General features: G+C 42.8%; 1 protein-coding gene and 1 non-coding gene across 8 annotated transcripts in view; one reads left to right on the top strand and one right to left on the bottom strand.

Annotated features, from left to right (window-relative positions):
• stat6 (signal transducer and activator of transcription 6, interleukin-4 induced) overlaps positions 1–27769 on the top strand; it is a 126067-nt gene that overhangs the window by 23570 nt on the left and 74728 nt on the right. For 5 of the 7 annotated variants that reach the window (XM_061805894.1, XM_061805848.1, XM_061805879.1 and 2 more), the window contains 6 exons: positions 5556–5700; positions 5990–6070; positions 17657–17840; positions 21004–21089; positions 23861–24025; positions 27306–27454. In XM_061805894.1, coding sequence (XP_061661878.1) covers positions 5556–5700; positions 5990–6070; positions 17657–17840; positions 21004–21089; positions 23861–24025; positions 27306–27454 — 810 coding nt within the window. The remainder of the gene's footprint in view (positions 1–5555; positions 5701–5989; positions 6071–17656; positions 17841–21003; positions 21090–23860; positions 24026–27305; positions 27455–27769) is intronic. The other 2 variants (XM_061805856.1, XM_061805873.1) reach the window with 2 other exon arrangements.
• Positions 12030–12102, bottom strand: trnat-ugu (transfer RNA threonine (anticodon UGU)). The gene has a single exon. It is a non-coding gene; the product is annotated as a tRNA-Thr (tRNA).

Below are 27769 nucleotides of genomic sequence, written 5' to 3'. Positions count from 1 at the left end.
ATTTGTCTGTGAGGTCATGTGGAGGCATCACACTTGAGCCCAGCCATTAAAAACACGCTGTGCCAAATGCTATGGCAGATGAACGAGAGCGATTTTCAGATTTTTCTGACGCCCCTTCTGGCTTAAGCTTTTTTTGAGGAAGAAAACATCTGAGACGCGAATGAAGTGACTGGGGACATTTTACCATATTGTTTTGAGTCATATTTAGACAATATGCATCCACCGACACCAATTAGTTCTTTATTCTTCTCTTTGAAGCTACTTTCCCCACGAGCTGACCCGGAAAAGTGGTAGAAAATGAATGGATGGATGGACGGACTGACGTCTTTTATTACTTACGTCAGGGGTGCCCAGACACCGGTGGCCAGTCGGGGGGGAGGGCTCCTTTCTTTTGTTGTGATAGCCAGCGTGACAGTGTTGCTGCGTCGACGTAGAAAATCGTGCGAAAGCGTTATAGCCGTAGGAAAGCGGCCACCTCGGTCGGTCGCCGCCATAGATCTGCCGTGAGTGTAGTAGGGCGCGCCGGGCAGTTGAACAGGTGCTGCGTGTCGTGTGGCCTGGTGCCACAGTCCGGGCAGACGTTGGCAACTGTGTCGTTGAGGCAGTGTTTGTAGCTGTTCAGCAGGCGACAGAAGCCCGAGTGCAGTTAGGCGAGGATGGAGCGTACGGGCGAGGATGGAGCGTGCTTCCAGAGGTAGAGGCCGTTCGTCGTCGTGAATTGGAGGCGGGTAGCCCCCAGGGTTGATGTTAGGCTTGTAGGCCTGCCTGGTGTTGGTGACGGCCGATTTGTGGAGTTCAGTAAGTCCGCGCTTGTATTGCATTTTGGCTGGCCTGAAGTACCTTCCAATGGCTGTCGGCTAGGTCCGGGGCGGCATAGTTGAGCAGGGGCTGTCCGATGGCTTTGTAACTGGTGGCTTGCATGTCTTTGTTGGCACCCCAGGAGACGTCACCGAGTGGTTTCAGGGCGTTGACTCGGCCGTGCAGGCGTGACTTGACGTCCTTCGCGTTTGTGGCGAACGTAAAACGGGTGTCGAAAGTCTCACCAAGCAGCTTCGGCTGGTTCACCGTTGGAATCTTGTTGCCGGAGATTTGAATTCCAAGGTCGAGATTGAATTTGGCGTTCCAGTTGGTGAAGAGGGTTGCAATTGATTTTGGCGCCGACAGTTGGAGGTTACGATCTGTGAAGAACTGTACAAGGCAAGGCAAATAAGCGTTTTGCGTAGTTTGTGAGTGTCGGATGTCATTGACAAGTGTCGCGTGGCGGACCGTATCGAAAGCCGAGGACAGGTCCAGGGCCATGGCGGCGGTACGGTGATGAGATTTCGGCATGTTTAATCCGTCGGCGATTTGGGCAGAGATGGTATGGAGCGCGGTGGTTGTGCTGTGCTGCTTTTTGAATCCATGTTGTCAAGGCGCTGATGGGAGATGGTTTACAACCATCGGAAGCAAGACGCTTTTGAGCAGTTTGGCCACTGGGGATTACCCTGCCGAATTTCCAGATGGAAGAAACGATGGATGACCAGAGCGAGAGGCTGAACAGTTCAGCGAAGTAGCTGTGACAGGCCGGTCCTGTGTGTATGAGCATGACAGCATACACGCCGTCGGGCCCCAGGGCTTTCCTGGCCTTTATGCCACGGATGGTCGTGGCGATGTCGGCCGGGACGAATGTTGGTGCGTCGTCGGTTTTCAAACAGTGCAACAAACGCAGGACGTTTCGGGAGACCTTCGAATGTACCGATGGTTTGCCGGCTGGGTGTGCGTGGAATTGCGTGTTGAAATACCGGGCACAGGACTGGGGAGCACTGGCAATTCTACCGTTGAATGGAAGAGCAACGTTGTCTCTCGGCAGCTGGGGCTTTGTAAGCGAACGCAGCGTTGACCAAAGTTTGCGTACGCCTTACTGAAGGTCACACTGTTCAATGTGTTCCCGCCAGCGTTGAGAGGGGTGCTCGTTGACAGCTCGAGGAAACTCTGCCTCAAGCCGAGAAATTTCTGGGTTGGACGGGTCGATTTAACCTCGACGGTCGCGTTCGTCAGCGAGACGCCCTGCGGGGGTCAGGAAAGACAGCCGAACCCGAGCTATGCGACCGCAAAGGATGTAGCGGCGGCAAGCTTTGAACAGGATACAGGGGACGGCGCTGTGCACGTTGCTGGGCCGTGCAAGGTTGGCGAAGCGGGCATCATACCAGGCAGTGCAGTTTTCCCAGTCTGCGCGACAAAAGTTGATGTAGGTACAACATTTCGAATCGACGTGGACGACTTCCTTTTCGAACCTGATGACAATGGGAAGGTGGTCCGATGACAGACGTGTTTTGGTGGTCCACGTGGCCCTGGCGAAAAGTAACGGTGATGCAAGCAAAACGTCTGGTGAGCTGCTACAGTTTGCCACGACACGTGTTGGTGTGTGTTTGTTTAAGACGCCGTAGGATGATTGTTCGAATTCGTCATTGAGTGTAGGGCCCTGGGCGACTTCCTGCAGGTCACAGTGCCACAGGGGCGAGTGTGTGTTGACGTCACCGATGACTACCGTGTTACCGTGGTGGTTAGCAGGTGGCTGAGCGATGCAGTGTAGTCTGCAGTGCATCTTGAGTGAGGAGGCATGTAGATGTGGATTATGATCAACGATGTTCCCGAGGTGACGGCGATCAATTGCGCTCCGAGGTGCTCGACGAGGGGGCGTCAGTCAAGGCGTCGAGACGTGGTGGTGATGTCGTATTGAACCATGAACGCCAGGCCGCCACCGTTGCTGCCTTATCGTGGTCGCAGCGGATGACAGATTAGTTACCGATTGCAGTTAGCTTGGTCTCTTGAATAGTGCAGACATGAATGTCCTTGACTGCCAGGAAGGCAGAGAGTTTGGCTTTCTTGACCTTGAGGCTGTTGATGTTTATCTGGCAGACGTTGAATGACTCTGGTTGTGACCTGGGCAGAGGCGGCTGCGGTGGCGGCATGGGTGGCGCAGCATTGCAGCAGGGACCGATGTAGTCGTCCCAGTAGGATCAAAGTTTTGGTAGGCCGGAACAGCGCAGGTGGTTCCAGTTTTGGCACAATGAACACAAGTCGGAGTTATCGTTTTACATAGCGGCGGCAGACTAAACAGTTGTCCGAAGGTCTCAGGTTGGGATGGACCTTGCCCGACATAATTAGCAGGATCCAGAGCAGGCCAGCCGAGCTAGGCCGCTCCGCCGGCCGAAAAACAATGGCTGCACGATTGTTGACGCCAATGCAGCGTAACTGCGCCGGAAAGGGTTGACGAGTCTTTGACCGCCCAGGGGCGGTGTGGATTTGCTGCTGACAAGCGCTTTCGTCGTGAAATCCAAAGCTCCTTTCTCCTCCTCACCCCCGGTGCGCCGCATGCACCTGCCCCGCCTCCCCGCTCGACCCACCTCTGCGTCGGGGGAAACGGTGGCCTGCATTACCGCTAATGGCAGCCCGCGCCCATTAACACATTGAGCAACCCTGATTTACGTATTTTATTTAGTTATATGACCCAGATCTTTTGTTAGTTTCTGAGAGAAGGACTTCATTACGTTGTCGGACGTGGATGTCTGGAATGTTTGGGAGGATGGCTGTCGATGGGGCTTCTTTACTACCACTGCTGCTTTTGGATAAGTACACGGATGCAACTGTGTCTGGTGGCTTTTGTCTTTTGGTCATATTCGGAACAATTGCCAACTTCGAACATTTGCTGGAAATAACATTTGCCTATTTGGAACATTCGTTCGACTTTGGTGACTATACATTGTTTGGCTAGTTAGATTGTGTTACACGCTACTAAACTGTCTTTGCACTTCTATTTTGTGTTAGTTTGTCATTGTTTTTTGTTGTATTGTATTGTGTGTGATTAAATTGTCTTAAATGCCATACAACTGCCTTGTTGTTTTTTTGACAAAGGGAATTCTAAAATCACACATAACATTTGCTATAAACTGTGAGACAAATTAGTACCCCCACTATTATTTTTTTTTTTACTACCTCTATACACAACTGTCATTTGAAACCCACAAGGCTCTTGTCGTTTGCACCTGTGCAATCCATTTTTCATAACGAATCAGGTCTTTTGGAAACATGTAAAGAGTGAACCCAGCCTCCCGTGTGTTTGAGCAAAATCCAACACCACAATAAGCCAGAATTTTGGCAAAAATGCAGAAAAAAACAGCTAGTTCCTTGTCTGTACAAGAGGTAAATACACTCGACTCTGTAGCTGAAGTTGTATGCATAATACGTCACTTCTGCCTTCTTCAACCCCACACAGTCCACAGATTTTTTTCATGGTGGGAGCTGAAAAAAATCTATATACAACAACATTCTGACGTGCTGTGAACAAACGGGTGATTCCATTCCGGCCAATTTTTTTTTTCTGGTAAATAACATACTAATCTTCATGTTTTTAATGTCAGTGGCACTTAAAGTTAGGCTTGCTATTGTATTTTATTGCTGTTGGTCAATGCTATATTTTATTATGCATACACTTCCTTTTCAACTCATAAATACATTTTCACAAACGTAAAATCTCTGCACACGTAGTCGTCAAAAAAGCTTACGCAAACATGTCAAATCTATTCCTTCCTCAAATGCATTCAGACAATATATTAAAATCCTTTCAGATATCTACCACAAATGCTCACATACATGTTTGTGAACCCACACCCCCCTCCCGAGATTTATTTTTTAAAATCTAGATAGTAGTGTTTAAGAGCGGGTTTGAATAGTGTTTAAAAGAGGCATTTGATTTCATCATGTTTATTAGAAGGTTTGAGTAGTTTTTATGTTTCAGTAGTGCTTATGAGAGGGTTTGAGTACTGTGTTTTTGAGTAGTCTTGATGAGAGCAAGACTTTCACTTGTGTGTATGAGGGGGTTTGAGTAGTGTTGTGCGAGTTAGTTTGTGGGTGAAAGTATTGGAGTCGTAAATGTGAGACCTAATCCTGAACAGTGTCCCAAGCGGCCCCCGAGACACCCACCACAACGCATACACTTGCACACGTGAATACACACACACACACACACGCACACACACCCATACATACAATCACGTGTGTAGCTAATTGTGGGAACACAAGACATGGCGATTGTCATACCCATACACCTACACAATTTCAATACACACACAAATGCACAAACCCATTATAAATGATGAGAACATCCATCTATCCATTTTCTGAGCCACATATCCTCAAGGGTTGCAAGAGTGCTGGAGCCAATCCCAGCTATCAGGAATCAGGGTACACCCTGAAATAATTGCCAGCCAATTGCAGGACACATATAAATAAGCAAACATTCACGCAGACATGCACACCTAAAGGCACTCTATTGTCTCCAATCAACCTATAGTGCATTTTTTTGGGGCGGGGGGGGGGGGGGGTGATGAGAGAGGAAACTGGAGTATCTGGAGAAAACCCACGCAGGGACGGGGAGAACATGTAAACTCCACACAGGCCAAGAACTGTGAGGCAAACCCTCTAACCAGTCAACTACCATGCTGCCCAAGGGGAACAAGTCATACCTAAAACTCACATAATGGCCTGTGGTATCTGTATTTGTGTATGTTTTTCAGGGAGGATTTTGCCCTTGAAAAAACTGAGCAGGAATCAAATGCCCGTGCTCTTTTGGATGAGATCATCATGATGCTGCAGTCATCTTCTCAGCAAAATGCTAATGTGGTGGATAAAATGAAGCTGATGCAGATGAGCAAGAACATGGTAGGAAGGCCAGCAGAATCCACCAAAATGAAGCTGAAAGTGAGGCGTTTGGTGATTGAGTCCTCTATATGATGTTGAACTTGAATATATTGTTCGTGAAATGTTGACTATTCAAAATAAGACAAGAACCTTTAACCACTAAGCTAAAGAAAATAAACAAACAAAAAAACAATTTACTCACTTTGCTTTTGGAAGGTTATTCCAGTATTGCCACACCAGACTAGAGATAAGTACAAGACATGAGTGCACTGCACTAAGTAAAAACTGTGCAATTGATGATGTCTTCCAGAGCATGTTTCAGCATCAGCCGCTGCAGTTTGCAGTGATGGTGAGGGACACGCTGCGCAAAGAGAGGGTCCTGCTCAGAGCTGTAAGGACATTTCTTACTTTTCTTCTGTAACTTCATTCTCAATCCCAGTAGTATCTGTTATTCGTGTTTTACATTCAGCTAGGATGTTTTTGTTCTGTGAATCGGGTCATTGATGTCAGATTGAATTTCCAAACACATCTCATATATGTGCCTGCGGCCATGTGCCACTATCTTCCGTTGGATTCCCTTCCACCATGTTACATCATCATGCATCATCAAAATGGCGCCTATCCGTATGGACCGCTCAGTTACGTGCTCTACTCTACTGTGTATAGTTTGTGTTTTTCGTTTGTCTCTGGACTCACTTATACAAGTGAAGACTTGCAAACCATCAGGAAGTCTGGTCCGGACTTTCAACAACTTTCCAAAATACGCTCAGTTTTTTCCCCAGAGTTACTACTGGGACAGCAACCGAGGTCTTTGGCGCATGGACGCGGAATCCAAGTGAAGCTTCTCAAGAGAGTACACAGATTGCCAAAAAATGTCTTTCCATTTTTCATTCTGTTCAGTGCCTTTCTAAATTCTTCCTGACGGATCAATGCTACTTCCCAGTCATTCACGCTTGCCTCTTCTAACTTCTCTCCCATTTTGTTCATTCATTAGCTTCTCAAGGTACTCTTTACATCTACTTAGCACACTACTGGCACCAGTCAACATATTTCCATCGCTATCCTTAATCACCTTTACTTGCTGCACACGGTTCCCATCTCTATCCCCAGTGTTTCCAGATGACTACAGTTCAATTGAGGTATTGTGCCACTGTCTAAATCAGATAAATAACTGGATGAGCCAAAATTTTCTTCAACTAAATCACAACAAAACGAAGACAATTGTTTTTGGCAATAAAAAAAAAAGAGAATTGCTGTTAGTAAACACCTGGACTCTCTATCTTTAAAAACCAAAGACGAAGTCCGAAACCTTGGTGTTCTTATTGATTCCGACCTGACTTTCAACAATCATATCAAATCAATCACAAAAACTGCCTTCTACCATATGAGGAACAAATCAAGAGTGAAGTCTTCTATGTGTAAAGCAGACCAGGAAAAGCTCATCCATGCTTTTATCTCAAGTAGAATTGAACGGCTGTAATGATTTTCTGACTGGACTCCCCAAAAAAAAAAAAAAAGAGTATCAAACAGCTGAATGCTGCAGCTCGCGTTCTGACCAAAAAAAAGCGGACAGAGCATATAACTCCAATCCTCGTCTTTGCACAGGCTTCCAGTCAGCTTTAGAATAGATTTTAAAGTTCTGCTACTGTTCTATAAATCACTAAATGATTTTAGGTCCTGAATATATGAAAGAAATGCTTACGGAATACAAACCCAGTAGAGCTCTGAGATTGACTGACTCAGGTCAAATAGTGGAGCGTAGAGTCCAAAGCAAACATGGTGAAGCAGCATTTAGCTATTATGCTGCACACAAATGGACAAGTTGCCAACAAAGGTGAGGTCAGACCCAGGTGTGAATGTTTTTAAATCCAGGTTGAAAACTGTTCTTTTTTCTTATGCTTTATATAATATATTCACTTTTTGATCATATTGCTTGCACTGTATACGATTTTGTCATTTTTATTGTTTTTATCCCCGTTTTAAATGTTTTATCTCTTTGTTTTAAAATGCCTTTCAATCACGTAAAGCACATTGAGTTACCTCGTGTATGAAATGCGCTATACAAATGAATTTTCTTTGCCTTGCTTTCCGATTAGCGCCAATATGTTTCTCCAGTTTAGTTGCATAGTCCCTCTTTGCAATGTTAATTTATTTAGTCAGCAGGTTTGTTGTGCGATTGGAGAGGGCCCTATCCCCACTACGATATGCAACCTCTTTAGCCTGGCGGAGTTGCCTCAGTTCTGGCTGGGAAACACGGCTTGTTATTGAGCGTGTGAAAATATTTCCTTGGTACACGCACTTCCTCACAGAAACTAACATCTTCTTCTTCTTTTTCTTTCAGCTTGTCCCGTTAGGGTTTGGCACAGCATGCTATCTTTTTCCATCCAAGCCTATCTCGTGCATCCTCTTCTCTAACATTCACTGTTCTCATGTCCTCCCTCACAACATCCATCATCCTTTTCTTTGGTCTTCCTCTTGCTCATTTGCCAGGCAGCTCCATCCTCAGCACCCTTCTACCAATATACTCACTCTCTCGCCTCTGAACATGTCCAAACCATTTAAATCTGCTCTCTAACCTTGTCTCCAAAACATCCAACTTTGGCTGTCCCTCTAATCAGCTAATTTCTAATCCTATCCAACCTGCTCACTCTGAGCGAGAACCTCAACATCTTCATTTTTGCTACCTCTAGTCCTGCTTCCTGTTATTTCTTCAGAGCCACCGTCTCTAATCCGTACATAATGGCCGGCCTCACCACTGTTTTATAAACTTTGCCCTTCATCCTAGCGGAGACTCATCTGTCACATAGGACACCAGACAGCTTCTTCACTTCCTTACCACTCTCACCATTGCTCTGTATTGTAGACCCCAAGTGTTTACCTCCACTGGTATGTCATCAGGACCAACTGTCTTTACATTTTTCATTCTGTTCAGTGCCTTTCTAAATTCTTCCTTACTGATCAATGCTACTTCCCGGTCATTCACGCTTGCCTCTTCTACCTTCTCTCCTATTTTCTTCATTCATTAGGTTCTCATAGTACTCTTTCCATCTACTTAGCACACTACTGGCACCAGTCAACATATTTCCATCGCTATCCTTAATCACCTTTACTTGCTGCACACGGTTCCCATCTCTATCCCGCTGTCTGGCCAACCTGTAGGGAGCTTTTTCTCCCTCTTTCATATCCAACCTGGTGTACATGTCGTCATATGCCTCTTTTTTAGGCTTCGCCACCTCTACCTTTGTCCTACGACGCATCTCAACGTATTCCTTTTGCCTCTCCTCAGTCCTCTCTGTGTCCCACTTCTTCTTGGCTAATCTCTTTCCTTGGATGACTTCCTGTATTTTGGGGTTCCTTCTCCTCTTTCCTACCAAAAGACACCCCAAGTACTCTCCTGCCTGCCTCTCTCAATACCTTGGCAGTAGTATTCCAGTTTTCTGTGAGCTCTTCCTGACCATCTAGAGCCTGGTCTTTCCGAAAGACCACACAACATTCTTCCTTTCTCAACTTCCACCTCCTGATTCTCTGCTCTACCTTTGTCTTCTTTATCTTCCTGCCTGCTACCAGAGTAATCTTACACACCACCATCCTATGCTGTCGAGCTACACTCTCCCCCACCACTACCTTACAATCGGTAACCTCCTTCAGATGACATCATCTGCACAAAATATAATCCACCTGCGTGCTTTTACCTCCGCTCTTGTAGGTACTCTATGTTCCTGTCTCTTCTAGAAATAAGTGTTCACCACTGCCAATTCCATCCTTTTTGCGACGTCCACCACCATCTGACCTTCAAAATTTCTTTGCTGAATGCCGTATTTACCCATCACTTCTTCATTGTCCCTGTTTCCTTCGCCAACATGTCCATTGAAATCTGCACCAATCACTACTCTCTCTCTCTCTCTCTCTCTCTCTCTCTCTCTCTCTCTCTCTCTCTCTCTCTCTCTCTCTCTCTCTCTCTCTGAGATGCTCAGGACTACTTCGTCTAGTTCCTTCCAGAATTTCTCTTTCAAGTCGAGGTCACATCCTACCTCTGGGCCATAGCTGCTAATGACATTATACATAATACCCTTAATTTCAAATTTCATCTTCATCACTCGATCTGATGCTCTTTTCACCCTCAAGACATTCTTAGCCAGCTCTTCTTTTAAAATTAGCCCTACTCCATTTTTCTTCACATCAACTTAATGATAAAATAATTTAAACCCTGCACCTAAACTTCTAGCGTTACTCCCTTTCCACTTGCTGTCTTGGATGCAAAATATATCAACCTTTTTCCTAATCATAATGTCAACTAAGTCCTGAGGTTTTCGTGTCATAGTTCCAACATTCAAAGTCCCTAAACACAGCTGTAGGATTTGTGCTTTCCTCTTCTTCTTCTGAATAAGCCGCTTTCCTCCTCTTTTTTGTCTTTGACCTACATTACAATTTCTACCTACGCCCCGGCTCGATGGTGTTGTTCATCGCGTACTGCGGCGTCTATGAACAACCCCTAAAGCAGCACGACTCGCCTCTATAATAAGCCACTACGGCACCGAAAATGAGCCACACCGGAGGCTGTACGTCGGGCTTGCGGACGGCGGCGACTCTGAAGAACGCAGCCTAAAAATCCTCACTCAGCCGCGTGCGGCGACAATGCAGTAAAGCGCCCCGGCTCGACGGTGTTGTTCATCGCTCACTGCGGCGGCTTTGAACAACCCCCTAAAGCAGCATGGCTCGGCCACGTGATAAGCCACCTCAGCGCCGAAAATGAGCCACACTAGCTGGCTGCGATGAGCTGCAATGGCTCATCTCCGCTGCGGAAGTGGATCGAACGGGGAGGCGGTTTGGCCGTGATCACATGTCATCTGAATATGGCTCGAAACAATAGTGTAATATTGCCCCGATAACTTCACCCGGTTGTGTGATGTTCTTTTCGAAAAGAGCTTCCGTGTCAGAAGGGGCATGTTCGTCTCCCATAGTAGGGTGGACAGCGTGTTTTCATTGGCGAATGTCCGGGTGACGTCACAGACAGAGGATGCAGCCCATATGGTGACCACTTGGATGTCGTAGAATGACACTTCTGCAACTTTGGGCATGGATGAGGCGCTCTCCACTCACATTTATTTTTTTCATGTAGACATTGAAGTGAATAATGATATATGGATTTTTCATTACAATATCTATTTTAGAATGTTTATAGGGATGACACTTGACCTTTAAAGACACTTCAGTCTTTGCAGTCAAAGCAGCTTAAAAGTTCTAATTTTCCTCTTTTAACTCATTTCAGCAAAGGCTTTGCGCACTTAAGTGCTTAACTGTATGTAGGTCTCAAGTAGAGTAAGCAGTGATCAGAGGAGCCTCGGGGAGCGCAGGAATTGCGTGATATGCATTTTTAATGGAAGTGTAACAGTGGTCGAGAGTGGTATTTTCCCTTGTCGGACATTTTACGTGCTGCTTTTTTTAGGGAGTTATCTATTAACTATTTTAATGCTTAAACTTAAAATAATGCCAAACTGGAAGTAATGCGAAGTAATGCGAGATATGCAATTAAGTAATTGTTTTTATCCAAGCCAATGTGTGCTACTCAAGCTTTATTTATTTATATATTTTCAGCACTTTGGTCCAGTGTGGTCAACGTGCACATAGGCTATGGCAGTGGCGTACGTTACTCAATGTTTTGCTTTTAAAACAGTACCTGCTAATTTGAGATTTTCTGAAGCTTTCCAAAAGGTGGTCGTTGGCTCTTGTTCAAATCCCCTGATTCTTTGCACTCCTCTGTCACAAATCCTGATGGAGGCTGAAGGTTGTATGATTGTCTTTTCACTTAAATATCATGGCCCAACATTGCACAAGTAGCCAATGCCATCATTGTTTTGCAACAATTAGTTTGCGATGGTCTTCAGACAGCTCTTTACGTTTAGCCATCATTACTTGAGACTTGCTCACATCTTGGTGATGAGATCATTTGTCGGCCGACTGAACTTGCTAATATTCATGTGCACTGACAAGGAGCTGAATTGCCGATTAGTGATTGATAGGTTTTTAGGGGTTGCCTTGGCTTTCCATGCCTTTTTGCAACTCCCATTCTCCATGTGTTCAATACGTTTTCTGTGTAATTTCAGTTTTACACAGAACTTATTTTCTGATCTTATTTGTTGTACTTTATTTGTGTGTATGGATTACTTGGGTTGTTCCCAACATCTGGTGAAATGTTGAGATTTGGAAGTATATTTAGTGAGAATAAAGTTTCTTTCGGCTTGTCCCTTTCGGGGTTGCCACAGCGTGTCATCTGAGATGAACGCACATATATGTTTGGCACAATTTTTACGCTGGATGCCCTTCCTGACGCAACCCTTCTCAGGGAGTGGAGGCCCCAGTGGGATACGAACCCACAACCCCTGATTTACAAAACCAGTGCTCTAACCACTGAGCTACAGGGGCTCTCATATTTAGTGAGAATAATATTTTTTTTTTCTGTTGGAGGATATACTGTGTATATATATTGAAGAAAATAAGTATTTGAACACCCTGTTATATTTCAAGTTCTCCCACTTAGAAATCATGGAGGGATCTGTGTATTATCCTGAATCAGATACACCTGTGTGAGGTTGTTAGTTGCATAAAGATACCTGTCCACCCCATACAATCAGTAAGATCCAAACTTGTAACATGGCCAAGAATAAAGAGCTGTCAAAGACACCAGAGACAAACTTGTACAACTCCACACAGCTGGAAAGGGCTACAGAGAAATTGGCAAGCAGCTTGGTGGGAAAAAAAAGGTCCACTGTTGGAGAAATCATGAAGAAAATGGAAGAATCTAAACATGACGATCAATCTCAATCGAAGTGGAGACTCATGCAAGATATCACCTCGCGCTGTCTCAATCATCCTTACAAAGGTGAGAAATCACCCCAGGACTACACGACAGGACTTGGTCAATGACCTGAAAAGAGCTGGGACCACCGTTTCCAAGGTGACTGTTGGTAATGCACTAAGATGTCATGGTTTGAAATCATGCACGACATGGAAGGTTCCCCTGCTTAAACCAACACATGTCAAGGCCCGTCTTAAAGTTGCCAATGACCATTTAGATGATACAGAGCAGTCATGGGAGAAAGTTTTGTGGTCAGATGAGACCAAAATTGAACTTTTTGGTCATAATTTCACAAAGTGAGTTTGGAGGAAGACAAATTATTAATTCCATCCCAAGAACACCATCCCTACTGTGAAGCATGGGGGTGGGAGCATCATGCTTTGGGGGTGTTTTTCTGCATATGGGACAGGACGACTGCACTGTATTAAGGGGAGGATGACCGCGGCCATGTATTGTGAGATTTTGGGGAACATCCTCTTTCCCTCAGAGTATTGAAGATGAGTCGTGGCTGGGTCTTTCAACATGACAATGTCCCGAAGCACACAGCCAGGAAAACCAAGGAGTGGCTCCGTAAGAAGCATATTAAGATTCTGTTGTGGCCTAGCAAGTCTCCAGACCTGAAGTGAATATAAAATCTTTGGAGGGATCTGAAACTCTGTGTTTCTCAGTGACAGCCCAGAAACTTGTCTAAAGTAGAGAAGATCTGTGTGGAGGAGTGGGCCAAAATCCCTCCTGTAGTGTGTGCAAACCTGGTGAACAACTCAGGGAACCGTTTGACCTCTGTAATTGCAAACAAAGGCTACTGTACTGTTTTCTCAGGTGTTCAAATACTTATTTGCAGCTGTATCACACAAATGAATCGTAAAAAAAATCATACATTGTGATTTGTGGATTTTTATTTTTAGATCATCTCTGTCACAGTGGACATGCACCTGCGATGAAAATTTCAGACCCCTCCATGATTTCTAAGTGGGAGAACTTGCAATATAGCGTGGTGTTCAAATACTAATTTTCTTCATATATAAAATTATATATATAGCTGCTTATCCTCACAAGGGTCGGGGGGAGTGCTGGAGCCTATCAACAATACTGATCTGTACACAACTCAAAATCCAATGTGTCATTGCACTAGGGCAGGGGTTTCAAACTCAATTTACCTTGGGGCTGCTGGAGGCGGAGTCTGGCTGAGGCAGGGCCGCAGCCTTGGCGCATGTGGACGTACAGTATGTGGAATTTAAATTAGAAATTAAAAACAATCCTATCTTCTCAAACATCTTTTTTTTTTTTTTAACACAAAACGAGATGAAGGACGCTGGTGTTTACAACTTGTATGCAAAACTACTAAAAAAAAAAAGTCACACCTCCGATAGCCATCTACTCCACCGTGATTGGTCGACTCGTCAGCTCCGCACACAACACTGTAAAAGCCGAGGGCCGCAGTACCATTATACTTTCATATTAAGGTGGGGGCCACAAAATATCGTTTTGTGGGCCACAAATGCCTTCTGGGGCCGTCAGTTTGAGACCCCTGCACAAGGGGTATAATATATTACTTTGCTCATCATGTTTACAGCTAGTGCTTTGTATTATGTTGTCTTGTGTTCCTTTTTTTAGTTACCTTTTCACTCTTTCCTTTTTTTTCCTTTCACTCCCCTTTAAAAACATTGTTCTGTTTGACCGAATCACTGTAATTCTCAGTAAATATCCAACAGAATCCAAATAAACCACAACAGCAGCTTTAAAAGTCCACTTTAATGCAGCAAAACTAGAACAGGCCTATAAGTGATACAGATCTTAATTTCTGCTTGACCTAACAGTAGAAAACCTTCCATATTACCTCTCAATTCAAGTCTTTGGTCGTGTTGCCAGTGTTTGGGGTCGTTGTCTTGGTGCAGGAGAAAGCGTCTCATGATTCGCTTGGCTGCATTTCTCTTTAAATCCCATCCATTTTCTTAGCAGCTTATCCTCACAAGGGTCACGGGGAGTGCTGGAGCCTATCCCAGCTGTCAACAGGCAGGAGGCAGGGTACACCCTGAACTGATTGCCAGCCAATCACAGGGCAAATCAAGACAAAGCAGCCACACTCACAATCACACCTAAGGGCAATTTACAGTGTTCAATTAATGTCCAATTAACGGAGAGAACATGCAAATTTCACTTAGGCGGGTCCGGGATCGAACACGGGACCTCAGAACTTTGAGGCCAATGCTTTCCAGCTGATCCATTGTGCCGCCTCTCTTTAAATTACCAAACAAAATATTTTTGTAGAGTTCAGAATTCATTCTTCTGCTACCATTGTGTGTTGCATCATCAAAAAACACGAGTGAGCCTGTTCCAGAAGCAGTAATGCAAGCCCAAGCCATGACATTACCTCCATCAGCGTCACAGATGAGATTGTTTGTTCTGGATCAAAAGCTGATCCTTTCTTTCTACAAACTTGGGCCTTTTTTTCCGGTTAATCTTATCTAAAATCGGTTCATCTCATCAATCCTTAAAACTTTGTTCCAGAACCTTTCTGGATCATCTCTGTTCTCACCAAAATTTAATTTGGCCTTCCGATTATTTTTGCTGATATGAGGCATCTTGTGGAATGGCATTTATACTGTAATTTTTTTTTTCCTCTAAATCTTTGAACAGTCCTGCTCTGGGGAAGTTGGCAGTGATGTCACTGTCTTTGAGTGTTTCTTGAGAGCTCTCACAATGTTGCTCAGTCCACCAGTAGTTTTTGTTTTTCAAGACATTCCAAATTGTTGTATTGACTATGGCCAGTGTTTGTCCTCTTCTCTCAGGTTCAAAACGCTTTGCTCTATTCCCATCGAAAGCTCTCTGGTTGTCATGTTTGCCGAACAGCAAATGCAGTTTTCATGGGTAAAACCCTGAGCCAAAAATAAGGGCTATTTAATGTTCAAGCGATCAATTAAATAGGCAACACCTGAGCAACTAGAAAAACCCATCACTTACACATTCCACTACTTTTGTTTACTTGAAAAGCGGGATGCACTTTCCCAAGTTATTCAACACATTTATATGAAAGTACTATGAAACATAAGGTGGAATTCAGAACTTTTGTGATCTGTCATCTTTAGATTTAAAACCCATATGTCAACAAGAAGTTTTGGAAGTGACTGTGTGTGTGTGTATGTGTATATATATATTATATATATATATATATATAGAGAGAGAGAGAGAGAGAGAGAGAGAGATAGAGAGAGAGAGAGAGAGATCTCTCTCCTCTCTCTCTCTCTCTCTCTCTCGCTCTCTCTCTCTCTCTCTCTGCTCTCTCTCTCTCTCTCTCTCTCCTCTCTCTCTCTCTCTCTCGCTCTCTCTCTCTCTCTCTCTCTCGCTCTCTCTCTCTCTCTCTCTCTCGGCTCTCTCGCTCTAGCGAAGAGACGTCTCCATTCTTCCTTCACTTGTGAACATGACCCCAAGATACTTGAACTCCTCCACTTGGAGCAGGATGTTATCAATCATGTCCCAGCTTTTTGGAATGTCTTGCAGCCATAAAATTCCAAGTTAATTATTTGGTGATTGAATGATTATTTACTTTCGGCTTGTCCCGTTAGGGGTCGCCACAGCGTGTGATCTTTTGCCATCTTAGCCTATCTCCTGCATCTTCCTCTCTAACCCCAACTGCCCTCATGTCTTCCCTCACCACATCCATAAACCTCTTTGGTCTTCCTCTCGCTCTTTTGCCTGGGAGCTCCATCCTCAGCATCCTTCTACCAATATACTCACTCTCTCGCCTCTGAACATGTCCAAACCATCGAAGTCTGCTCTCTCGAATCTTGTCTCCAAAACATCCAGCTTTGGCTGTCCCTCTAATGAGCTCATTTATAATCCTATCCAACCTGGTCACTCCGAGCGAGAACCTCAACATCTTCATTTCTGCCACCTCCAGTTCAGCTTCCTGTTGTTTCTTCAGTGCCACAGTCTCTAATCCGTACATCATGGCCGGCCTCACCACTGTTTTGTAAACTTTGCCCTTCATCCTAGCAGACACTCTTCTGTCACATAACACACCAGACACCTTTCGCCAGCTGTTCCAACCTGCTTGGACCCGTTTCTTCACTTCCTGACCACACTCTCCATTGCTCTGTATTGTTGACCCCAAGTATTTGAAGTCGTCCACCCTCGCTATCTCTTCTCCCTGTAGCCTCACTCTTCCCCCTCCACTTTTCTCATTCACGCACATATATTCTGTTTTACTTCGGCTAATCTTCATTCCTCTCCTTTCCAGTGCATGTCTCCATCTTTCTAATTGTTCCTCTGCATGCTCCCTGCTTTCACTGCATATCACAATATCATCTGCGAACATCATGGTCCAAGGGGATTCCAGTCTAACCTCATCTGTCAGCCTATCCATTACCACTGCAAACAGGAAGGGGCTCAGAGCTGATCCCTGATGGAGTCCCACCTCCACCTTAAATTCCTCTGTCCCACCTAAGGCACACCTCACCATTGTTCTGCTGCCATCATACATGTCCTGTACTATTTTAACATACTTCTCTGCCACACGAGACTTACGCATGCAGTACCACAGTTCCTCTCTTGGTACTCTGTCATAGACTTTCTCTAGATCCACAAAGACACAATGTAGCTCCTTCTGACCTTCTCTGTACTTTTCCACGAGCATCCTCAAGGCAAATAATGCATCTGTGGTACTCTTTCTGATTGAATGATTATTTAATATTATTTATTATTTTACTCTTGAAAGTACTCACTATTTGTCTTATCCACCATCCAATCCATGGAAGTGGCCCAACAAACCCCTGAGGCTTGATCACACCTAGGTGAAGAATCATTTTTTTTTGTGTGAGCATGCTAACATCGTGTGAATATTTTTCCTCTTACTGCTATCAGGCTTTCAGAATTAGCTAGACAAAAGCGAAGAGAAACTTGCCGAATTGAGATTTAGTGTGGTGCACTTACAGTTTGCATGATATCATAATGTAATGAATGATCTGAACAACTATATAACTAGGTTGAATTTTGGAGCATGTTTTATTATTTTTTTTTTTTTTACAGATGTCAAGGTTCCATTGGATGACAAAAAATCTTCACATTTTACATCTGTAACATCTGAGCCTAGCAGTGTTTCTAAGTGGTGTATTATGTGTGCAGATGTCACAGGTAAACAACCCTCAACAGCATCAAGAGTATGTTACCAGGGAATTTGCATTTCCCAGCATGCAGGCTGTGGACCACCTGGTACTCAAAGTACTGGAATTACAGGACTTGCGACAAAACATACACCAGGTGCAGGAAGACCTCAATTGGGAAAGGCAGAACTATGAGTCTTTACAAGGTAATGCTGTACCAAAAAATGCACAGTAGTGGAAATGTTTGTGTCTGTATTTTATCAATTTCTAACATTGCCTTCCAAAAATACACACACAGAGTAATTTTTTTTTTGGACGGCGCTGGTTTTATGTGAGTTGACTAGGGATGGGCAATATGATCGCTCTAAGTGATGCCAATCAAGTTCCCATCAAGTACGGTGATCAGAAGTGTGCATGTTTCTTCTTTCAAACATGGCGGAAATGTGCATTTCCGGTTCCACTTCCATTTGCAAGTTGTGGGTATAAACCGAAACTGCCTGTCTTCGGATGGCAAGCCCAAGCTCTGCTGATGGAAGTGGCCTCTTTCCTCATTTCCTTCCTTAGCTTTCCTTCCGACAGTTCCCAATGTGGCGGTGTCTCCCAAGTGATGTGGTGCCATGCTATCAACTAACTCAGTGTTTGTCTTTCATGGTTAAGTGGGACCAGAACCACCCGTGAAAAGTGAAAAACAACAAAGTAGCAGGGATGCATGTTTACGGGGTACCAGAATGTTTAAAATATGTAAATAATATTTCTACTTTGTGTATTTGAGACAAAAAGAGGTATTTCATTAAATAATGAATTATAAAACTTTAAAATATATACAGTATTATGAATTTACAATATAAATATAAATGATAGAACTGTGTAATATTACTGTATGGTTAATATTTATCACACAGAGACTTCTGTCGGAGCCGCTGTGTGGGTACCAAAGTGTTTAATCAATAGAGATCGTGCATGTGATGTCACCATTGTTTGCGACGCCATATTGGCGGTCAAAGCTGCTCGGCAGTGCAGGAGTCACTTTATCGGACCAGATTTTTCACAATACCTGAGACCTGTTGTGGTGTTGGATGTCACAATAAACAAGACAGTTCTTCAAAGCTATCATTCTATAGAAGACCATCTGAAAAGACCAGAAAAGATCGATGGATTTCGGAAATTAAATGGAATGGATGGTGCCCAACGAAATACACACACCTGTGTCGCGAACATTTCATTTCAGGTAGGAATTATTCTTCTCTATCTGAAATAATCAAGTAGTTTTTATAATGCCAAATTGACTCATACCAGAACTATGCGTATTTAGAAAGAATAATAAACCATCTGCCACAGGGAAGTTTACGGAGGTAAGCGTGTCGCAGCAATACGCTTCCGTGTATGGAGGAGACGATTCCCTTTCCTAATTTTTTTTCCCCAATCATAGTTATTAAATGCGAGTTTGTGTAAAACCAGGGATCATTTATTTAAATATTGGTATTTGTATTGAAAAAAACCTTGAGTGGGTCCATCACTATGCGGGATTTATTCCTGATTGAGAACAGTTCCAGCGACCAAGTATTTGTATGCGTCCAGACTTTTATACACTTTCAAACCCATCTGTGTAAAACTCGATGACCTATTCACCAGATACATGTATATGAAGTTGTCCAAGACAGGGGAGCGAATTAACAGTCAAATTTCTTTTTGGCAAAAACATCGACTTCAGCATTAAATATGGATCCTCGATGCCAAGTGTCTTTAATTTTTCCAGTACCTTTGTTTATTATCACCTCCTAAATGTTTTAGGGCAGAGGTGCTCAATGTGTCGATCGCGAGGCAGTCTTGGTCAATTGCGGGACTGTGTGCCAAAAAAACAAACAAAAAAAAAAAACGTCAGCTAATGGTCTCTCAAAACTGCGCGCGTGCACAATTTTGCACCGCTGATGCAGTCTCAATTGAAAGTATAACATACACTTATTCAGTTCGTGGCATTTTCCAATGTGATTCAATGAGTGAGGGATGACTGGTTGTTACATCCCATGGCACAATTCACATATGTACAGTAAAAAATGAAGTCACTAGCTTCTTTTAAGCCGCATACGGAACTTTCTCTAACAATGACTGCTGCTCCGGCACTCACTTTTCCTAGTTTACCTTCCACTGCCCCCCCCACTTAATTAATAATTATAAATGTTACAGTACTTGCGCAGCCCATCATTGTGTTTTAAAATGGATAATATAATAATTGAAGAAAAAGTGGTTAAACTGGACGAGATTTTCTCTTTTCCGAGTGGGAAAGGTCTGGTCTGAAGCCAAAGTAGAAAGTGCAAGGATGAGATGGTGTGTAATTTCAAAATTTCACCTTGGCACAACCTTATCCAGGATGAAAGCACAGACAATAAAGCGCACAAAAAGCTAATTCTGTATTTTAAATATAGGAGGCAACTGCCCCCACCCCTGCCCGTCAATGGTAGTCCGTAGCTCGCGGGAGACTGGCTGCTTGAAAAGTAAATCTTGGGGTAAAAAAAAAGGATGCGCACCCCTGTTTTAGGGTATTGGACAAAATTCTGGATGTTGTGCTAAAAGACATGTTTTTGTTTCATCTCAATGGAGTTAACTTTCAACAGTGCTTTGTTTGACTGACAATGTGGCGACATAAAAAAAAAATCACGGGATTTTATAGGTGCACGATCTCTATAGTACACCACTTATAATTAGCATACTTGAGACACAGCGTGTCATCTCAGATGAACGCATATTGGTTTGGCACAGTTTTACGCCAGATGCCCTTCCTGATGCAACCCCTCTGCATTTAGCCGGGGAGAGAAGCTTACAGCACCTGGTGTTCCCATATATACACACAGTGAAGAAAATAAGTATTTGAACACCCTACTATATTGCAAGTTCTACCACGTAGAACTCATGAAGGGGTCTGAAATTTTCATCGTAGCTGCATGTCCACTGTGAGAGAGAGAATCTAAAAAGAAAAATCCAGAAATCACAATGTATGATTTTTTTTTTTTTTTTTTTTTTTACGATTTTTGTGTGAAACAGCTTCAAATAAGTATTTGAACACCTGTGTATCAGGTAGAATTCTGACCCTCAAAGACCTGTTAGTCTGCCTTTAAAAGTCCACCTCCACTCCATGTATTATCCTGAATCAGATGCACCTGGATGAGGTCATTAGCTGCATGAAGACACCTGGTAACGTGGTACCAATTCATATCTTCGATCTTCTTATAACATACCCTGTGTCAAGGGGTTTGTATTTATTGCATTTCATAACTGTTCTTTAGGGGTACAGTGCTTGATTAGGTCTGTGTGTTGATGCTCCATTCTACTGCAGGATGAATTCATAAGTTGTGTTATTTGCTGTTGGTGCAGGAACCATGGATCCCACGGTGTCGGAAGTCACAAGACTGCAAAACAACATCCAGCAGCTGGAGTATAATGTCAACACCATGGCAACGGTGAGCTGTTTTTTTTTTGCTTAATGAACCCCCAGCATCACTTTTAAATTTTTACTGATCACACCCTAGCCCAATTACCTCCAAACCGCTTCAATCAAGAAATCAGTTAAACAGAGCCTGTCCTGACAAAATCAAGTCTGACAAAATATCTAAAAAAGCTGTAACAAAATTATACGATCAGAAAAAATTCCAGAACAGTCGAGAAATAAAGTAATTGACATCATCACAATCTGCTTTGGGGCCGCCACAAAAAAGGACAAACTCCAACTGCAAGACAATCAAAACCACTGAACAGATTCTGTCGGCACCACTCTACCCACTATTCTACACAACGCGAACTAGGTCCAGAGCAGGCAGGACCCTTTCAGATCTGCCACATTCTGGCCACCAGCTCTTCCAGCTCATTCCATTGGGTAAGCGCTACAGATCAATGCAAGTCAAAACTAGCAGGCATTCCAACAGTTTTTTTCCCTCTGGTAATTAAGTCATTAAATTCTTGATCAGCGAACCAACTATTTTCTGCCTTGTCCCCTTTTTTGGACACTCACTCACATCCTCCTGATCCAATCAGCGTTAATATTAGTGATATATTTCGTAGACTATCACACGATTCATCACTTTAAACTGCTCCCTTTGCACAATTGTCATTGCACTGGTCTATAACGGAAACTGCGAATGGGTAAAGGCACTCTGTACAAGCTTAATAGAATGTGGGGCATTGACAAACGCTTACGTCTCAGCTGTTCTAAATGAAGAAGATTTTACATCTTGCACGACTCTTATAAGGAGTAGTTCCTAGAAACAGAAATGTCCCTTGTTCTTTGTTCTTGTTGCTTTGTGTGCTTTATTCTGAATGTCGTACCAGCGTAGCACCGATTGTTGGAGAAAAATTCCTTGAGTTTTTCCATACTTGGCCAATAAACCTGTTTCTGAAATAAGGCAACACCAGCAAATAAAAATTTAATGAACAAGTGTCGGACAGGGAGAAAGCGTGGTGGGTGTTGCTCATTTCTAAAAAATCGTTATTTCAATGTTAAGAAATTCTATTTGGGGATTTTACCTCTTTTAAATGTTTTTTTGTTATAGGTGACCGAAAGATTATTGTGGTGATAATTTTTAGACCTCCAACATCCATCCATCAATCCATCATTGACACGTTGAGCACCCCCTTTTTTATTTACTTTATTTCTCGACTGTTCTGGAATTTTTTTGGATCATGTCATTTTGTTCCAGCTATTTTAGATATTTTTTTTTCTGATGGATTCTTTTCACCCCTCCTGGAACCCGTCCCCTTATCGTGGTGGAGGGGTTTATGTGTCCCAATTATCCTAGGAGCTAAGTTGCGTGAGGGTTCACACCCCTGGTATGGTCACGCATGGCAAACAGATCCTAGGTGAGGGATCAGAGAAAGCACAGCTAAAAGACTCCCGGTATGATGAAAAATATAAGTAGGCGAGCCACTGGGGCCGCCCTCTGGAGTCAAGCCTGGAGGTGGGACTCGAACATGAGTGGCTAGGGCTGTACCCATGGGGCCAATCCGGGCTGGGCTTTCGCCAAAGGCAGGGACCTTGGCTATCTGATCCCCGACTACAGAAGGTGTCTTCACAGATGTTGAACGTCACCTCTGTGGAAAGGGAGGAACCCACGGCGGTTTGCGAGATCAAGAAATTCAAACTCGATATATTCAGATTCGTCTCCCCACACTGCTTGGGCTCCGTACCAGTACTGTTCATTGGGGTTGGATTCTCTTCTGCTCTGTAGTTGCCCACAGTGAGAGCCATTGCGTGTATCCTTATTGCCCTTGGCTGTATTTAGGGGTTCACCCCAAAAAAGAGAGTAGCCTCCCTCCGCCTTCAGGTGGGGGGTATGGGTCTTGACTGTTGTTTGTCCCTATGCACCAAACAGCAGTTCAGACTACCCACCCTTTTTGGAGTCCATAGAGGCACTTAATTGAATCTGCTAGGGGACTTAAATATTCTTACAAGATCAACGTTGACTTCATTTTTCAAAAAATGAACTAGTTTTGCTCATGGCTCATAATTAAAAAAAAAAAAAAAACTACGTTACCTCGTCTAAAAAACTAGCTCATAGTTCTCGTTTTTTTTTCTCAAATATGTTGTTAATGGGTTATTTTCCTCACAATTCTGGCATTTCATTTTCTCATTGTTGGCACCCATTCAGTCCACACTACCAGGCATCTTACAATCTCAATAATATGAGGAAAAACATGTCACGTGAATGATGTTTTAAAATGAAGAATTAAAACAAAAATAGATCATTTGACATGAAAATATCACAAGATTCCACTCTCCCTTCTTGTACAGTACAGACACTTTTTTTCCTTGCTCTGCTTTGCTTTGTTGACATTTTTTCTTGCTGATAAGCTTGTTTTTCTTCAAAAAAAAATTTGGCGCTGCGACTCCTGTATACTTTTAAACCTATGGGACTGTATTTTAATTTTTTTGTGGATAATCAGTTGTATCATGATTATATGAGCGTGGCCTGCTAATTAGCACAAGCCTGGTGTTAGCAACAAGACCACCGATCAAGATGCCTCCCTTCTCGAGGACGATTACAGACTCCTGCAAAGCAAGTCAAAGGAATACAAAATTTATTGACTTGAAGTCTATGTGGATGTAAACGGCCAGTCCGAGAATGAAACCGCTATACCGATGTCTCAAAATCGTGAGCAGAAATGTGCTAACAGACAGCCACTTAGCTCAACAACAAAGACAGATATGGACTGTGGAAACAAAAATGTAATCCTCCAGCAGTTCTCCCTGCAATTTACTGGGAGGAGAGCCCAAAGTTATGGGACATCTACAAGGGAGGACACAACACCAGCAGATTACCGAGGAGGATGGCCTGCGTTGTGGGTTGCCTCAATCCCGAGTGAGCGGCTATGGACGGTCGTTATAGCAAAGAGCAAGAAAAAAGTGAGTCAATGCAAAACATCAGCCTTACAAATAGATTTGAGTCACTTTTACAAGACCCTGCCCAAGAATGCTCACCCCCAACCACCACTGAAAGGTATGAAGTTAAATCATACGAGAAACAATTGGGACCCCAAACATTAATAGTTGGTGATTGGGCCGTCAACGATCTGAAACGTTTTTGAAGTGAGAAGAACACCAAATTACTGTATTTTACTAATGACAACATATCTGATACCTCTCAAAAAAAAAAGAGGTACTTCATCATTCTCTCTTTGTCCACCCTTAATATTATTTTCATCATCCTCGTAGATTGCAGCAGATTTTTGTCAAGGAAGTGTCTGTACATTTGTTCATTCTTCATTCCTTCAATGTGAAGCCTACTAATAGCCTTTACTGTAAAGCAGCCCCAAATCATCATGTTCCCACCTCAGAACTTCACTGAAGAAAAATGAACTTAGAGTATGGAAAGTCTTCAAATCCTCTTCCATTTTTTATTCTGTTACAGGCATTTGCTAAAATAAGAAATTCATTTTTCCTCATTCATGTACACACAGTTATCCCATATTGACAAAAAAAACAGAATTGTTGAAATTGTTCCTGATTTATCAAAAAAAGAACTTAAATGTCACACAGCCATAAGTATTCAGACCCTCAGTATTTAGTAGAAGCACCCTTTTGAGCTAACACAGCCATTATTATTTTTGGGATTGATACAATAAGTTTCTCAAACTTGGATTTGGGGATACTCTGCCATTCCTCCTTGCTGAACCTCTCCAGTTCTGTCAGTTTTGATAGTGAATGTTGGTGGAGAGTCATTTTCAGGTCTCTGCAGAGATGCTCAATTGGGTTTAAGTTTGGGCTCTGGGTGTGCCGGCCGAGAAAAGTCATTGAGTTATTCTGAAGCCAATCTTTCATTCTTTCAGCTTTGTGCTCAGGGTCATTGTCTTATTGGAAACCTCACCTTTGGCCCAGTCTGAGGTCCTCAGGACTCAGGAGAAGGTTTTCGCCCAGGATAATCTTGTACTTGGCTGTCTTCACCTATCCTTTAATTCCTGTACCTGCAGCTGAAAAACACCCCCCACAGCATGATGCTGTGACCACCATTTTTCATTGTTGGGACTGTTTTGGACAGTTAGTGAGCAGTGCCTGGTTTTCTCCACACATAGAATTAAGGCCTAAAAAAAAGTTCAATCTTGGTCACATCTGACCAGAGAATCTTATTCCTCCCCATCTGAAGTCCTCCATCTGTCTGCGGGATTTCATGTCTTGCTCTGAGGAGGGCTTCTGTCAAGCCACTCTGCCATAAACCTATGACTGGTGGAGGGGTGTAGTTATGGTTGACTTCTAGAACTTTCTCCCATCTTCCAACTGTATCTGTGGAACTTAGCCACAGTGATTTTCGGGTTCTTCTCTACCTCTCTCACCAAGTTTCTTCTCCCTAGATTGCTTAGTTTGGCTGGACAGGCAACTCTAAGAAGGCTACTGGTCATCTCAAGTGTCTTACATTTCTGGGATTATGGACGCCACTGTCCTCTAAGGAACCTTAAGTGCAGCAGATTTTTTTTTTCTGACTTTGGCCAGATCTGTGCCTGGCCACAATTGTGTCCCTGAGTTCTTCAGGCAGTTCTTTCAGCCTCCTGATTTTTATTTGCTGTGACTTGCACTGCGAGCAATACGGTGTTATAAAGACAAGTTTGTGGGTTTCCTAATAAAATCCCATCAGTATAATTAAACACATCTGGACTCCACTGAAGGAGTAGAACCATCTCAACGATGGTCAGAAGAAACCGATAGCACTTGAGTTAAATATAAGTATCACAGCAAACGGTCTGAATACTTATGGCCGTGATATTTTCTTTTTAAATTAATCTGCAATTTTTTTTCCCCTGTTTATATGGGGGCGCAACAGTGTGTACATTAATGAGGGAAAAAAATGATCTTAAACTATTTTAGCAAATAGCTGTAAGATAATGAGTGAAAAATTCAAATGTCTGAATTCTTTCCATATCCACAGTAAATTATTTTAATAAATGGCTGCAATATAAAAAAAGAGAAAATTCAGGAAGTCTACATACGGTAATTTCTGTGCTCACTTTACAGAATATGCACTCTTCCAATATATTGTCTGCCCCTCGCTCAAGTAGCTTTTATAAAATCCTGCACAGAATGTGTTTGCTGTGTCTGTTGACTTGTCATATAAGCAAAAGTATTAACGCCAGTACTGAAACTTTCCCTATGCACTGGTCATGTTTTCCTTTTTCATTTGGAAAGCCAAAGAAAGAAAATATACAACCAAACAGTAAACCATTGCGAAATGGCTACATCATACGACAACAAATCTACATGGATAGGAAAAACGCCATGGAACAATAACACACAAGTCCGAATGAACGAGCTGATTGAAATGAAAAATGCTATGTCACAGCACTGGATAGTGCCAAAGACCAGAAGGTGCTGGATTAAAAAAGATGACGCCACCTTCTGAATCATATTAAACGATTTAACTACTGTACTGTATCACTGCTATATAATCGCTTTCAAATGGTGGATGTGTTTTGCAAATGCGCTATAGAATGATCAAGAAAATATTTGTCTTTGTCCTCTGACGTTTATCCAATAGAAAGATTGTTGGATGACATCAAAAGTGCTGTTTCCGTGGCAAAACCTTGAAATGCAGAGGAACTGTTGAAGTTTGTTAAATTATCCTGACTTCAAATTCATGTTCACAGGTGCAAAAAGTTGATAGATTTCATGCACCACAGAAGTGAACAAGTTCTCAGAACTGTGGTTATCCAACTAAATATTAGTTTTGTCAAAATAATGTTAAATCATATTTTTTTAAGGTTTGTAATATGTAATGCAGGTACTGATATTTTTTTTAACAACCCAATAATTTTTTTTGTCATTTTTATGAGAAGGCTTGCGTCAGGAAGGGCATCCGGCGTAAAAATTGTGCCAAACATATATGTGCGTTCATCTGAGATGACACGCTGTGGCGACCCCGAAAGGGACAAGCCGGAAGAAACATATATTTATCTAATTGAAATATTGATATACTTTTGTCATATTTTAATGTGAAATTCAATTTATTGAAATGATAAATTAGGATTTTAAAAATATATATTTTGAGATTTACTGATCTATTAAAGAATACTGCTATTATTTTGAACGAAACTACAGTTGTATCCTTAAATTTTATTAAATAAATATATATAAAGAGATGTGTTAATAGGCAAACCACACACGTCAGTGTAACGTATTGGGTTGCTGATTGTTGCAGAAACGTTTTCAGTTACTTCTTGAGTGTGTGGACTGTTTGGACCAGTGTCAAACGCAACTCCTCAGCAAGCTGAAGGCCTGGAGATGGGAGCAGTATAAGGCAACCATTGGACATCCTTTTGATGAGAACCTCAATGTCCTGCAGACGTGGTGAGATATCTGCTTATTACTGCTTACTATTGCAATTATTGCACCCGTGCTACCACTCTCTGTAGACGTATCTGAGAATGGCCGGTGCTTGGGTTTGGTTATATGTCAGATGGATAACATGTAGGTACCCTTGGATAATTACAAGAGACTATACACAAGCACAAGCACAATTTATATATATTGTGGATTTCATACATAAGGTAACGCAATGTACTTTACATTATAACAAATATTTTAAAATCAAGAGAAAAATAAGACATTCAGCAAAGAAAAAAATGTACTGCGCATGGAAAATAATTTAAAAGTGAAAATGCT

Source organism: Syngnathoides biaculeatus, chromosome 2 (genome assembly GCF_019802595.1).
Source record: "Syngnathoides biaculeatus isolate LvHL_M chromosome 2, ASM1980259v1, whole genome shotgun sequence".
Classification (NCBI taxonomy): domain Eukaryota; kingdom Metazoa; phylum Chordata; class Actinopteri; order Syngnathiformes; family Syngnathidae; genus Syngnathoides; species Syngnathoides biaculeatus.
This window is presented reverse-complemented; position numbering and strand designations above follow the sequence as displayed.